Genomic DNA, 15,672 nt, shown 5'->3' with positions numbered 1-15,672 from the left:
CCCGCGGGGGAACGGGGAGGGCAGGGCCCGTGGACGATGCCGAGACAAAGGCGGCCGCTCTCCGACGCGGCGCACGGGCGAGGCCGGGCGCGGCCCGGGGTGGGCGGCGGCGGGCGGCAGGTGCGGCCCCTCCGGCCCCTCCGGCCCCTCCGCGGAGCGCCTCGGCCCCCGCCCAGCCCCGCGGAGCCGCAGCAGCGCCGTCAATCAGCGTCGCCCCCGCTCCGTCCTCCCCTCCCGCACGCCTCGGCGCGCTGCATCGGGCTCGGTGACAGCAGCGAGCGGAGCGCGGCGGGAGTCTCCGCTCCCAGCCGGCGCCGAGAATCGGGCGCGGCGGCGGCGGAGCTGGGAGGGCTGCCGAAGCATGCGGAGCCATGGGCCAGGGCTGCGGACACTCCATCCTCTGCAGGAGCCAGCCGTACCAGGCGGCCGCATCTGACATGTGAGTTCCCTCCCGCCGGCATCGGGGATGGGGGACCACGCCGAGAGGGAGGGATGCTGGGCAAAGGAGCGAAGGAGACGCCAGGGACGCAGGAAAAAGTTCCTCCTGCCTGACAGCTGTCAGGGAGGAGGTGGCAGGGAAATGACAAGAGACTGCGACCCCTCCCTATTCCCCGCTCACCGCCTATGTTAGCCCTGGGGCAGGTCATCGGTAGTGTTTCTGTGCCAGAGGGCTGGCGTGAGCTGAATCTCCGTTTCCCCATCACCCTCATCCCGTGATGATTTCCTGCAAGGATGGAAGGCTCCTGGCCCAGTGGCGGGCTGCAGGGGGGCCCGGGTGACTTTGTGAAATTCAGGTCAGGCCTCTGAATTGTGGATTCGGCAGCTTCACCCAGGGCAAGAGGAGCCACCCCCTGCACGTCCACCAACTCACCGAACAGATTTGGGGGTCCCGGTGTCACGGTGCCTGTCTGTATAGGGCGAGGTGGGAATGGGTCTCCAGGGATCATGGTGGTCTCATGCTGCAGCAGACGCAAGGGGCTTTGTGTGGGAGCGTGGGTGACCTTGCTGAGGGATGACTGTTCCCTGGAAGCAGGGAAGGGTGATGCTCTGAAGAGCCCACATGGGAAGAGGGGCTGAGCTGGCTAACAGGAAGCTTGCAGTGTCTCAATTCCCATTGCCCCCAGGCTTGTCTGGGGCTGGCAGAGACCCCTGTCTCTGTGCACATGCATGTGCAGCACTCACGAGGCTCCACAGCTGCTGAGGAGCAGGCTATGGACGGACGGTTCACAGTACAGGGGTGCTCTGGCTCCTGGGTACCAAGAGATCTGGGGGGTGCCCAATCCCTTCTCCCCCTACTCCAGTGGAAGCAGATCCCACATTGCCAGCTGAACCACAGGAAAGAGGTACAGGTCGAGGGAAAAAAAGCAGGAAGGTTTCTCAGTGCTTGGATTCCTTTGTCTGGCAGTGCCAGCTCCACGTGCTCAGGCTCTGACCAAACTGCCTGGCTCAGCAGCCCACATCAGGACCACAGAATCAGAAGGCACATCGCTGCACTGGGATGTGCCCAGGAGCAGCCTCAGATCTCCCAGAGCAGGTGCTTTGGGTGATGACAGGACTATTGGGGTGCAGGGAAGCTTTCATCCACTCCTGCACCAGCACTACACATTTCCCTCTCCGGGTTTTCACACCTTCTGAGTTGACCTTTGGATGAGAACTTTGTCCCCCTCCATAGAAAATACCCTCCAGCATCTCTCTTGTCTACATGCAATGTGTGGTTTGGATCTGTCTTCTCAAGGCCCCCGTGGGTGCTGATCCTCCTACACTTCAGTGGATGCTGGGTCTGTCTCTGCAGGCAGCATCCTTCCCTCAGCTCTCCTGGCTTCCTCCCTGGTGCTGTGTGTGCTTTGTTTCCTGCAGAGATCCTTCCCTGGTGCTGCCTGAACGTGTGCACATGTCCTTTTCTTTAAGCAAAACACACAAAGGTCTTGAAATGCCACGCAATCCCCACGTTCCCTCCTGCCTCTGCTGCTGTTTAAAGGCTTTTTTAAAAAGTAGATGACAGAAAAGCTTGGTGTTGTTGGGGTGGCTGTGCCCCTCAAGCTGCCCTGAGGTACGAATGGTGAGTTCAGCTGCTTTCCCCTTTCACCCGGGATATGTCCTTCACAGATATTTGTCCCTGTTCCTGTAAACCTCAAGGGGCGTACAGAGGTGGAAAAGCTTCCCAAGAGTTGTCAGAGGATGATGCCCTTGACCCTGCAGTGCTCCTTGGGGAGGCTGCAGTGGTGGGGAGTGGTGCTGCCTGCTCCCTTCCTCTGCTCCAGCCCTGCTGTGTTCCATGCTGGCTGGCAAAGCTGCGTGAGGCTGGGATCCAGTGGTGGCCCAGCTCTCCCATGTTAGCGATGCGGGGGTTTTTTTTGCAAGAGGATGCAGGTGCAGCATTATCCAGGTCATGTTTTAACCCATTTCCTCCTTTTCTCCCGCCGGGAAGTGTGTTCCCGGGCGGGTGGACACTGACCTGGTTAGAGGTGGGTGGGGTGTCAGGGTGCCCGGAGCTGCTGCTGTCACAGCATCTGACAGCAGCCGGGGCTGGGGAAGAAGCTACTGAGCTCTGTGGATGGAAAACACGGAGGAGATGCAGCTCTGAGCATCCCTGCGGGAAGGATCCAGCTCAGCGGAGGCTGGGAGGGGTCAGGGCTTCCTTCAGGAGGGGTCAGGGCTTCCTTCGGGGCACAGCGCTGTCTGGGATGCAGGGGGCGTAAGCTGGGCTCACCCACCCTTAGGAAGCCTTGGAGCACCTGCAAAGGTGATGGCAAGCTGTCAAACCCCCTGGAGAGAATCCCCCAGACCCCTCATGGTTATTGCTAGTCCCTGGGCTGCGGGTGTAAAGTGCCACGGAAAATACCCGCTCCATCACTCCATGGTCCTGTCAGTTTGGTCAGGATAGCTCTGCTCCCACCCAGGCACTCCCTTGCCAGGGGAAGGGGTTCAGTGGAATGAAGTTAACCTGGTCCCCCGTTGTTGGGGTTCTTAGGTGATGTTCTCTGGCTCTTTCAAAGCCTCGGGCTCTTTCTGCCCTTGTAGCTGGGGCTCTTCAGGATCACCCACCTGCCTGGGCAACCAGCCCTGGAGGCTGGAGGTGCCTGGCAGGGAAAATAGAGGGAAAACTCCTGGCTGCAAGCATCCTGCATTCTACATGTGCCAGGAGCTTCCCAGAACCCTGCACCTGTCCATGGGAGGTCTCCAGGGTGAGTGAGAAATTTCCCCTCCATCACCCCGGGGCATCTTCCTGACCATCTTCAGCTTCAGAGTAGCCAATTGCTTGGAAGTGTTGGGAGTTGGGACAGATTCTGGCTCTGTTTGTGAGGACCTTTGCCAAGTGTGTCCCAGCCATCATCTACAGCAGAGCCCCACTCATCCTCCGTGAGCTGTGCTGCTCTGGGGGCTCTGGGAGGCTAAAGTGTCCATCTAGGGCTGAATGCAGAATTCTCTGGGGGCAATGGTGGATGCAGCAGCGATTTCTGGGAATCCCTCTTTCCTCCTGCTCCCCTCTGAGCCTGGTCCTTGCTTTTGCTTTTGTCTCATTCCCAGCTCCCACGTGGCTCAGCAGGAGCTGTGCTGGGCTGCGGACAGAAATGCCAGCAGGGCCCGGAGCTGCCTGGGACTTTCTGCCTGTCTGGCCTTCTCCTGTTTGGAGGGTGGAGTGAGTCGGATAGTGAGTGCTGGGAGACGCTTTGTGTGCTGCTCTGGCTCCATCTGCGCAGCAGCAGCAGCAGGGTCAGGCAGTGGAGAGGCGGCTGAGTGTGGGCAACAGGCAGCCTGGAGCTCAGATCCCCTCGGCCGAGGTGTCGGGAGTGGCTGGGGGCTCTCACCTGCCTTGCTGCAACGGGCAATGACAGCAAGATTTGATGTTTTGAGGGGCTGGAGCCTGAATTGGGGGATGATTGGTTTGGGTTGGAAAAAACCTTAAAGCCCATCCCATTCCTATGTCCCTGCCTTGGGTAGGGACACCTTCCATGACACCCAGGTTGTTTCTCGTCCAACCCGACCTCGTAGAAAGGGCTACAAAGGTGTAGGAAGGTGTTTGGAAGCACCTTGTAGAAAGCTGTCCCCAAGCCTTGTCATCCACAGAGCATCCTCAGGGAATGGACCAGTATGCCAGCCTTTGGGACTTGCTGAGTGCTGGCTCAGGAATGTCCCTGAAGCTGGTTATTTGGCAGCAGCAGCCCTTGGTCCACTCCCGGCCTCAAATCCTGCTCCCAGCACCAAATCCTGCTCCTGGACCCATGCTCTGAGCCCTGCCCCCATCACTGGTGTATGGAGCCAGAGGGGAGGAAGGACGTGGGAGAATCTTGGGTTCAAGACTTCTGGGCCTTTGTCAGTTTGTATTTTCTGTGATAAATCGATTAGAACAACAAGAGGGATTTGGAAGCGGGATGTGGTGCATTTCCCACTGAAAATATCAAACCCTGACTTTTTTGGCTGGGGCTGGGTTAGGGCTTAGCCTGAGCATTGTGGCCATCGAGGAAAGCCTTGCTATGTGTTTCGGCATCCCCAGAACCCCCTGATCTCCACCCAAGGAGGGAAAAGCAGACAGGTGCACCTCTGGGACAAAGTGCTGACTTAGCCAGAATCCTCCCCTGGCTCTCAGTTGCTTCCCAGCCCCTCCCCAGGCTGTTAGTAACTTGCACATCTCAGCTGGGTGACTCAGAAGACAGCGAGAAGATATTTATGAGGAGCATTTGAAAGGCAGAGGCTGGTGGAGGGTTTTCTTCCCCCTTCTCTTCTCTTGAGCTGGTGCCAGCTGAACGTGGCTGTGCTTTGCTTGGCTGTGGAGTGGGGTCTGGAGGCTGGCCTGTCCACGTCCCCCCAAGTTCAGTGTCTGCTTGCTACCGTGTGAGGATGCTGATGCTCCCGTGAAAACCTCCATACAAAGCCCTCATTGTTGCCAGGCACCCCATTGCAGCACAACCCTACTGCTACTGCCTGTGAGAGCAAAAGCAGGCAGGGCAGCCAGAATTTGGGAATACAGGGATTTGCAGCCCCTGCCGGTCTGATGGTCCCCAGCCTGGCTCTGAGGCATGGAGCCCTGCCAAGCGGTGGCATCGATCAGCGTGGTGAGGATGTTGCAGCTTGGTGGTGATGCTCTGGGACATCTGTGCAGCTTCTTGATGGTTTGGGGTTTATCCTCACACCAGAGCTGCCCTGTGTACTTACTCCTGCAGCGAGGATGTCCCCACAGCCCCGTCCTCAAGCCAATGCTTGGCTTGAGCCCAGCTGGAAGGGCACAAGCCGTGGGTGTTTCTGTGTTTTCCCTTGCTCTGCCCAAAATGGGGTCTTTCCCCGTGTTTTTTACTGGTGTTATCACAGACAGGTGGATGGCAGCCTCTTTCCTGTGTGGAAAAAGCAGGTGGAAGCCACGAAGGCTTTAAGTAAGAAACTGGGGTCAAGGAAGGTGGTGCCAGTGGTGGGGAACAGTACCACTGCCAGAGTCCCTAATCTCCTGACTCATCCAGGGCAATGGCAATTTTCAAGGATTTGATTGTCAACTGCTCAAGCCAGGAACCCCTGCAATGGGATGGAACTCCTGCAGATGCTGAGAGGAGGGTCTTGGATCCTGAGCCTGAACATCCTCAGGAGCTGCAGGAGGTGGGGATCCCCTTGGTCCTTCTGCAGCACCTCAGGGGCAGAGCTTGGCCTCCCTCTGGCTGCTGAGGAGCTGAGGCTGTGCCTGGACTTAGGATTAGGGTCAGGGCTAAGGTTAGGGTGGATCTAAGATTAGGGTTAGAGTTAGGGTCAGAGCTAGTGCTAAAGGTGGACTAAATTGAAATCTAGGTTTAGGGCTGTGATCAAGTTTAGGGCTAGTGTTTGGGTGAGGGATAGGTTTAAGGTTAAGGCTAAAGCTGAGTTTAGCTTTAAGGTTAGGTCTAGGGCTAAGATAAAAGATTTAGGGTCAGGTTAGATCTAAGAGTAGTGTTAGATCTTGGGTTAAGTCTAGGGCTGGCGTTAGGTCTATGGCTAAGTTTAAAGCTCCAGTTAGTATTAGGAGTAGTACTAATTTTAGGTTTATGCTTAGGTTTAGATTTAAACTTAGGTTTAGGGTTATCGTTTTCCTAGGATTAGATATAGGGCTGGGGTTAGAACTATGCTGCAGGTTAGTGTTACCATCCGTGCCAGAGCTTAGTTTACTGTTAGAGCTATAGTTAGGTTTAGATGTAGAGCTAGGCTGGGTCTAAGTTTAGGGTTAGAGCTGTGGCTAAGCGCAACTATGTCTAGGTCTATGACTAGTGTCAGGGTTGGAGCTAGACTAGATTTAGTGTTGGGTCTGCCGGGACAAAGGCACGCAGGGCTCTGTTCCCCCTTCACGGAACACGCTCCATCAGCGCAGCCTTGCGGCCTTCCCGTCCATGTTCTTCCCCCTTGGGTCGAGCCAGAGGCTCTCTGGGACCTAACGTGGTTTGGTTTTGTCCTGCACCTGTCCTGGCCTCACTGGGGAGTGGGACAGACGCTGAGTCAGCAACACTGCTGGGTGAAAACCCCCCCCCGCCCCCAAAGTGGAGTATTTTGCTTAAGCTCAAATGTGGAAAACCGGTTCTGACTGTGGACAAAGCAGGTCTTGAGGCACGAGAAGTGTCCGTGTGGAAATGCCAGCCAAGCTGCCGAGGGCGAAGCATTCCCCAAAATCAGCCCAAGGGCACTGAGGCACTAAGGTGCCTTTTGGGTGCTGGCTTCCTTTGGTCAGACCTAAGATGCAGGTGGATGCAGCAGCAGAGCCAGGTAAGCTCTTGCTCCCGAGGATGCCACAGGAAACAAGTTGCTCACAGTGGGAGCTGGGTATAATTAACACCACAAGGCTTAGGAAGAGGCTGAGGGGGCCTGCTGTTGGGTCTGACTGTCTCCAGGGGAATTATGCTCCTGGCAATGGCCATGGGGCCCTGTCAGGCACCTGCTGCTGATCCTGCACCAACCACATCAAGAGGACACGCCTGGAACTCCTCGGGGTGGGATTCATGCTGCGGACCAGGCAGAGGGGCCACCAGCGCCAGCAGCGACACACGGTTTGGTGCTGTAATGCATTCATTTCTAAAGAACCACAGCAGTCTGGGAACCCAGAACTCAGGGTAAATGTCCTCAGGGCCCCCCATGTCCAGCTGTGACCATCTCCCCCACTTCGAGGAGAATGAAGCAGCCTGTCGCACCGTGCCGCTCCTGCGGGAATGCAGGGATGGAAAGAAGGCCTCATTCCCCCAGGAGCAGTGTGGGAGCCGGCTCCTGGAGTGTGTGGGTATGGTGTTTTGGCGAAGATGGAGGGCTCTGCAAATGTGGGGGCTCGGTGCTGTCGGAGATCCCCGTCCCCTCGCGTGCCGCCTGGGACGGGACAGCAGGTGCGTGGGCCGGCGAGGAGCGCGGGGCCGGCCGTGGCGTGCTCTGCTGTGCGCGCAGCCTGGAGCCAGCTCCACGCGTCAGCTGCGAGCGTGGAGAGCTGTAGCGTGGGCAGGGGGACCCCAGCTCTGTCCCCCAGTCCCCCCCCGCCTGCAACCCCAAACCTGCAGGCACAGCAGAGAAGCCTTGTGCTCCCAGGAGGGACCGCGGTGACGCTCTGGGAACGCTGTTCGCTTCCTGGCAGCTCAGTTGGATCCCGGCTCGTGAACCAGCCCTGTCACGGGGACTGTGACACAGGGAAGAGGACGAGGCTGGGGGGCCCTTCTCAGGTGACACCTGGCTGCCAGCTGTCCTGTCAGCGCTCTGTCCAGGCACGGTGTGGCAGGAAAGCCGGAGCCAGCAGTTCAACCACAGAAAAGCCATTAATTAATGAAAAGCGTGATCGAGGATTAATAGCCTGACGTGCTCCGGCACTGGTCCCAGTACCAGTGGGATCTTGGCTGTGCCAGAGACCAGCCCAGAAGGATGCACCAGGGAAGGTTTAGTTTGGATATTAGGGAAAATTCCTTCCCTGAAGAGGTGCAGCACAGGCTGCCCAGAACAGTGGTGGAATTCCCGTCCCTGGAGGGATTTAAAAATTTTGTGGATGTGGCACCTGGGGGCGTGGGTTAGTGGTGGGCTTGGCTGTGCTGGAGGAGTGGTTGGACTTGATCGTCTCAGAGGGCTTTTCCAACCTCAACAACTCTGTTTCCATATTCCATATGGTATCTCCATGCCTGTCTCAGGGCTGAGCATCCTTCTGCCTTCTCCCTCAGGACCCACACCATCCCCACCACTGGCAGTCTGCACAGCCAGTCCCCATCCCCAGTTCCCCCTCCCCTCCTCCGAGGGAAAGCAGAGGCTTCAGAAGTTAAAAGCTCAACTCAGCTCTGGGAAATGGGTGGAAAGTGTCAGACAGAGCCACTCTCACCCTCTTGAGCCTCCAAGGCATGAGTGGCTTTGAGCTGTGTCCTCTCTTGTCCCTCCACAGGTGGATCCCACTCCCTGCACTAACTCTGGCTCATGGGAATATTTGGATCATTTGGGAAGAAGTCCTAGCCCAGTGAGTGGCTCCCACTTGTGTCATGTTCACAGATGGGGGATCCAGTTAGAAATCTGTGGTGTTGCTTGGGAGACAATCCCTGCTCCTGGGGAGCTGTGGTTCATGGAAAGCGTGAGGCATGGAAAGCCCAGGCATGTTCTTGGCTCCTGCTCTATTCCCACTACTTTTAAAGGAAAAAAAAGGAAAAAAAATAAGTAAAGTGTAGGTGGTGAACACATGCCGAACCACCATCAACAGCAGCTTCCCCCCCTCCCTCTAGTTATCAAATAAATGGACTAATTGAAAGATGATTTCGCAGCGTCTGCAGTGTTGCATTTATCCAAGGACAATTCCCCAGGGATTCAGGGTAACCGTGTGTCTTCTCTCTCACCTTGCTATGCTCCTGCCTGCTCTGGCTCCCTTGGGGTGCTGGTGGCTCTGCTTGGAGGTCCTCATGGTGGTGGGATTTGCAAGGATTTCATTCAGCAGGGATAAAGAATTGCGGGGCTGCCATGCAGTAGGGACAGGGATGTGCAGCCTTGCGGGGCTGCCAGGCTTTCCAGCCCTATCACTGAGACCAGCTGCATTCCTGTTGCTCCTGGCATCCCCGGGGATTTGCAGGGATGCCGTACAACAGGAATGGGATTTATAGCAGAGCCATACCATGGGGATTTGCAGGGCTGCCGTGCAATGTGGACAGGCACTCGCAGCCTTGCGGGGCTGCCAGGCTTTCCAGCCCCACCGCCAGGGCCAGCTGCGTTCCCGCGGCTCCTGGCAGCCCCGAGAGCTGCTCTCCCAGCCTGGCAGTGGGGGCAGCTGCTGGCACAGGAGCCGACGTTCCAGGGAGGAGCACCCGGAGCGCTGTGTTTGCCAAGCAAACAGGGTTCAGCCTTCTGCAGCCGGATCAACAGCCTCCACACGTTTGCTCAGCAAATAAATCCCACCCAGCAAAGCTTTGGTGCCACTGGTCTCCTTGCCACCGCGCTCCTACCAGCTGCTCTGTCACTGCCCAGCATCCTGCAGCACCTGCCCATTATTCTGCAGGTCTGGAGTTGTGCGGGGCTCACGACGGCTTCAAATTAAACGCGGCAGCTCGTCAGCAGCCATCCCTGCCTTTCCCGTCTGTAGATGCCAAGGTGTTGCTCAACCACGTGTGCTCGTCCTGGGATCTGTCCCGTGGATGCGCAGGGTGAAATCCTTTGGCCCCAGCGAAATGTTTTTGCTCTGGACTGAGCAAGTGCAGGAATTTTCTGTTACTGCCGGAGGCTGGGGGTGATGGGAACTCTGTTGGCAGGTGCTGGCCTGGGAGGCTGGCTGCTCGGGTGATGGAGGAAAGGTGTCAGGCTGCGTGGGGATCCTGGAGAGCCACACCGGAGCACCACGCTCCACCATTGCTGCTTCTCTTCCCCAGGCTCTTCTGTGCCCCTCCTGCGCCTCAGACCGTGTTCTCCCTGCGGTCCCTCTCCCCTCACAACACACTGCCCAAAACAAGGGCCCTACCGAGGTGGGGACAGATTCCACCTCCCCTCTTCCCTTTGCCTCGAGACTGTGGGAGGTGATCCCAGCCGTTTCATGGGCTGCTTGGCTGCTGCTCCAGCTGTCATCTTTCTCTGCTTCCCTTTTATTTTCCCCTCACAGATACACTCTTTAGCCCCTGCCGCCTGCAGAACCAGAAAAAATCCCCTTTGCCCAGGCACTGTTTTCCACCTCAGGGACCCATTTTCTTCCTCTTCCCTCATCCCTGAGGTGCTGGAGGCATATTCTTCTCTTTGCCTTCGCTCCCAGAGCAGCAGGACTGTGGCTTGGTCAGGATGTGACCGTGGGTGCTGAGCATCCCCTCTCCCTGCACCGTCCCTGGCAGAGTGGGCAGGCCCTGGGGTCACCAGTGTCACCCCACGGGGTGCTTGCCCTTCCACAGAGCTCTCTGGCACTGGGGCCAAGCCACCCTCCAGCCTTCCAGCTTCTCTGAAGTCACCAGAGTCACTTGTGCACTTATAGGACACTAAGTGCTGTAATTACAGATATGCTTTAATTAACATAATTGCATTTCTACACAAATAAAACATTTGGCACAGTTAATTCCAAGGCTGCAGCTCCAAACACAAGGCTTCCTGGCCCCCCTGTGGAGGTGGCAGGGAGCTGGCAGAGAGTGGGGTTCTCACCTCCCTGCCAGAAGATTGTCCCAGTCCCAGCCAGGACCTCGACCAGAGGTCTCCCTTCCCCACTGGAGCGTGCTGCCTGGTTTGGTGGGGACAGCTGTGCTGGCAGACACTTGGATTGCTGGACAGGGCACTGGGGTTGCTGGGACATAGCAGCAGGTTGGGATTGCTGGGATATGGCACTGGGATTGCTGGGACACAGTTCTGGGTTTAAACACGGCACCGGGTTTGGTGAAACACAGCACTGGGTTTGTTGGGAAGTAGCACTGGAATTGCTAGAGCACGATACTGGGCTTCCTGGCGTACAGCAAGGGGATTGCTGGCATGCACTGCTGGGCTCCTAGGCCACGCCACTGGATTCGCTGGGAGATGCCACTGGCCTTGCTGGAACACTGTATTGGGCACAGTGGAACAGAGCACTGGGATTTCTGGGGTGCAGCAAAAGCAGGGGCTGGCTGGCACACAGGGCTGGACTCGCCGGGACGCGGCCCCCGGGTTGCTAAGACACGGCACGGGGTTTGCAGGGCCACGGTGCTCAGATCGCTGGAGCACCACGTTAGGCTTGCCGGGATGCAGCCCAGGGTTTGCTGGGACGGAGCTGGAGCCCAGCTGTGCCCTTGCAGCTGTGCCAGGGGTGTTCACCCTGGCTGGGCAATGGGCACAATGGGTGGATCCGGCCCCTCCATCCCATCCCATCCCATCCCATCCCATCCCATCCCATCCCATCCCATCCCATCCCATCCCATCCCATCCCATCCCATCCCATCCCATCCCAGAACCTCCCACCGAGCTGCCCCCAGGGTGCTCCGCCCTCCCAGCACCCAGAGGCCTCTCACTCCCCGTTCCCTCTTCAGCAGACCCCAGACCTCACCACGCTCTTAGGAGTTTTTGGATGAAGGCTGGAGCCGGAGGCAGCCTGCCAGCCCTTTGCCAGGAAGATCTCGGAAAATGGCTGGTGCTCATGTGCTAAAATGCCCTTTTCATTTAAAAAAAAAAAAGAGAAGAAAAGGGGAAAAAAAACATATTCCATTTTTCTCCAGCTGAAAATGAAAGTGATTATGTAACGAGCAATAAATTACAGAAAGGAATGAGTCATTGGAGCAAATCCCAAGAAAGGCACAATATTTTTAGCTCCAAAACCCTGTGCTGTACTGTGCATTAACCCTTGCAGGTCCTGGCCCCCCCACTTCAACCTGCTCCATGGGTGAGCCCCCACGCCCCCGAGGTATCATTTTAATTTCTGTGGTTTCTTAAGGGAAGATGGAAATGATGTAAGCTGTTGGCCCCTCATCCCGTGGCCCTCCTTTGTATGGGATGCTTAGGGGTGGTCCAGGGAACGCTGCTCAACCCAGATCGATGTCCTCATCCTGGGCTAAGCCCCTGTTTCGCTTCCCCTCTGCTCATTCCCACTGGGATAATTAATCCTGATCCCTTCCTGAGACCCTGGGCACCGCTGTTGTTTCCTTGCCAAAGAGCCTGAAGAATTAATTAGGAAATAAAAGCGAGGAACAAATTAATTGGAAGAGAACTAGCAAGGAAGCAAGTGAGCAATACTGCTTTAATACAGGTTAAATTGGGGAGTGATTGCTTTGCTAACAGAAGAGATGATGAGGGAGAATTGGAGCAGGCAGGTGCCAGGTGAGACAATGGCAGCAAACATCCAGATGCCAAGGGACGCCCATGAAGAGCTGTACTGAGTGGGGAGGAAAATCCTGGGGACACCAGTTGGAAGCTGGAAAAGGAATCTGGAAGAGAGGCTCAGAGCATCCTGGGGTCAAGGCTCAGAGTGTCCCAGGATCACAACTCAGACCATCCTCAGGGGCCCAGAGCTTGGAGCACCCCTAAGGGAGAGAGCTCAGAACATTCTCAGGATTGAGGCATGGAGCACCCCTGGGATCAGGGCTCAGAGCACCCCTGGGATCTGGGCTTGAAGCACCCATTGGAACAGGGCTTAAAACATCCCTGGAGTCAGGGCTTGGAACATCCCTTTCTTAAGTGATGCTATCATTCACGCTTACTTTTGAGAATCCTGTAGGATCAGGTACCAGCGCAGGGACAGGACCCTGTTCCTTGTGTGTCACATTTCTTTGGGGTCTCAAATCTGGCGGGAACCAGGCCTGTTTCTCTGTCTCTGAACAGATCATGATGGCACCACACTCCATTGTCACCTGGCAGCAACCCCACCCCTAAATAACAAGCCAAGGAGGGTGGCAGGGATGAGTGAGAGCTGATGGCCAAGCCCTCGTGTCCTGCAGCTGGAGTGGGGTCGGCTCGGAGTGACACAGCCAGTGCCAATGGATGTCATCTCCTCATCTTTTATTTAGTCTGGCAGTAAATTCCTGTCCTCCACATGCTTGGGCTGGGCTGGGGTCTTCCTTGTTGCTGCTGAGCCACCTAGAATAGTGGTGTGGCACTGCATGTCCAGGGGCTGCTGTACCCCCAGAACACGCTGTCCTGCAGGCACCTGCTGTCCCTTCTCCTGCTGCGTGCTCTCGTTCTGGCACACGCTTTCCCCAAAATCCATGTGTCCCTTCAGAGACATCCAATCCCTCCAGGCAACCCCTGTCCTTACGGACACGTGCTGTCCCTTGTCAATCGTGCTGTCCCTCTGCAAATGTTCTGTCCTTTCAGGCACCTGCTCTCCCTCAAGACACATGCTGTCCCCACGTGTGTAGTGTTCTTCCAGACGAAGGGTGTCCCCCAGATGCATGCTGTCCTCAGAGATGTCACCTGTACCTCTGGACATGTGCTGGTCCCGTGAATGCAGGCTGTCCCTATGGATACATGCTGTCACCCTGGATGCAGGTTGTCCCTCTGGGCACATGCTGTGCTTCTGGGTTCAGGCTGTCACCACGGACACACGCTATCCTCTGGGATTCAGGCTGTTTCCATGGACACACTTGTCCCTGTGGATGCATGCTGTCCCCATGGATACACGCTGTCCCTTTGGATACACGCTGTCCCTTTGGACACATGCTGTCCCCATGGATACACACTGTCCTGATGGCTACATGCTGTCCCTTTGGACACATGCTGTCCCTTTGGACACATGCTGTCCCCATGGACACATGCTGTCCCCATGGACACATGCTGTCCCTTTGGACACATGCTGTTTCCATGGATACACACTGTCCCCCATGGACACATGCTGTCCCTTTGGACACATGCTGTCCCCATGGATGCACACTGTCCCTTTGGATGCATGCTGTCCCCATGGACACATGCTGTCCCTTTGGACACATGCTGTCCCCATGGACACATGTTGTCCCCATGGATACACACTGTCCTTTTGGACACGTGCTGTCCCCATGGATACACGCTGTCCCTTTGGACACGTGCTGTCCCCATGGACACATGCTGTCTCCTGGGATACATGCTGTGCCTCCGTATTCAGTCTGTCCCCATGGACACGTGCTGTCACCATGGCATATGCTAACCCCCTGGATGCAGGCTGTCCCCACGGATACCCCCTCTCCCTCACCCCTCTGAGGGCACGGCGTGGGTGTGTTCTGTCCCTGCCCGCACAGGACCGTCTCATGGGACAGGCTGTGTGCAGCTTAGGAGATGAAATCCCACCAGCCAGGCTGAAGACGCCGGTGGCCACCATGCCCACAACTTGTCCATGAGGACTGTCTGAGCCAGCTGGGAAAGCAGCCAAAGAATTGGGAGAGAGGTATGGAAATGGAGCCAAGGGCCATCTCAGCCCCACAGGGACCTGGGCGCCATAGTGGGATCAGCAGGGCTCTGCCATCCCATTTGTTCCCCCAGCCCTGTCGTGTGCGCGGCCCCCCAGCCCTCACCGTGCTCTGAACTGTCTCCAGAGAGACCCTCTAAGGGCTCCATCACTTACTCATCAGCGTTATCACTTAATCAGCTGGGCCCCTCCTTATCCCTTCATCATCCCTCCACAGAATCTGCTCAGTTGGAAGGAACCCACAAGGAGCATCAAGTCCAACTCCTGCACAGCACCGTCCCTGAGAATCCCATTGTGCACCCAAAAGTGCCGTCCAAACGTTACTTGGACTCTTGGTACTGCAGGCCAGGCTTGGTACTGCCCTGGGGAGGCTGTTCCAATGTCCAACCACCCTCTGGGTGAAGAACCTTTTCCTAATATCCAACCTAAGCCTCCCCTGACACAACTTCTGACCATTTCCTTGGGGGTGTCACTGGTCACCCCAGTGAAGAGATCAATGCCTGCCCCACCTCTTCCCCTCACGAGGAAGTTATAGCTTATAGCTGTGTGAGGTCTCCCCTCAGATTCCTCTTGTCCAGGCTGAACAGACCAAGTGACCTCAGCTATTCCTCATATGGCTTCCCCTCGAGGCCCCTCACTGCCCTCATTGCCCTCCTTTAGACTCTCTCTAGTGGCTTAATGTCTTTTTCATTTTGTGATGCCCAAAACTGCCCCAGCACTCCAGGTGAGGCTGCCCCAGTGCAGAGCAGGGTGGGACAATCTCCTCCCTCCAGTGATGCTGGGCCTGATGTCCCCCTAGGACATGGCTGTGTCTCATGTGACTCACGTTCAATGTACCATTGACCAGCACACCCAGGTCCCTTGCCATGACACTGCCTTCCAGCAAATCATTTCCCAGTCTGTACGTACATCAGGGCTGCCCCGTCCCAGGTGCAGAATCCTCGCTGAACCTCACACACCTGGTGATTGTCCAACTCTCAGTTTTTTACTGTCAGTGAAGTTGCTTAGTCCAAACTTCCAGTCCTGTGTCCAAGTCATTTATAAAGATGTTGAAGAGCACAGGACTTCCTCATCCCTTCCTCATCTCTTCCTCATGCCTTTGTTACCCCATTTTGAATCCAACGATAGCCCAAGCCCAGACCTGATGCAACCAGGTCCCTGCAGCGGGCACCTCTGGGAGCCATCCCCACAGAGGGGCTGGTGCCAGGACACCCCATCCCTGCCCAGCCTGAGGTCATTCAGAGCTGTGGCTCCTGCGGTGGATCAAGGGATCCACCTGGACCCCACCCTGCCGGCGTGCTGGCGTTTCTGGAGGTGACGGTGGTGCACACTCACGCTCACACACATGCACAACAGCTGCAGGCACAGCTCTTCCTCGCTTCCACACGTTCCCAATTCTCCTGCCGCTCCCAGCAGAT

At 56.7% G+C, this 15,672-nt stretch overlaps 1 protein-coding gene across 1 annotated transcript in view; it reads left to right on the top strand.

The window, feature by feature from the left end:
• The first annotated feature begins 285 nt into the window (after positions 1–285).
• Positions 286–15,672, top strand: part of PDE2A (phosphodiesterase 2A) — a 42,022-nt gene continuing 26,635 nt past the window's right edge. Inside the window, 1 exon segment of the mRNA XM_040055005.2 lies at positions 286–439. Within this exon segment, the coding sequence (XP_039910939.1) occupies positions 372–439 (68 nt within the window). The 5' untranslated portion in view covers positions 286–371.

The sequence above is a fragment of the Hirundo rustica genome, chromosome 2, assembly GCF_015227805.2.
Source record: "Hirundo rustica isolate bHirRus1 chromosome 2, bHirRus1.pri.v3, whole genome shotgun sequence".
Taxonomy (NCBI): domain Eukaryota; kingdom Metazoa; phylum Chordata; class Aves; order Passeriformes; family Hirundinidae; genus Hirundo; species Hirundo rustica.
This window is presented reverse-complemented; position numbering and strand designations above follow the sequence as displayed.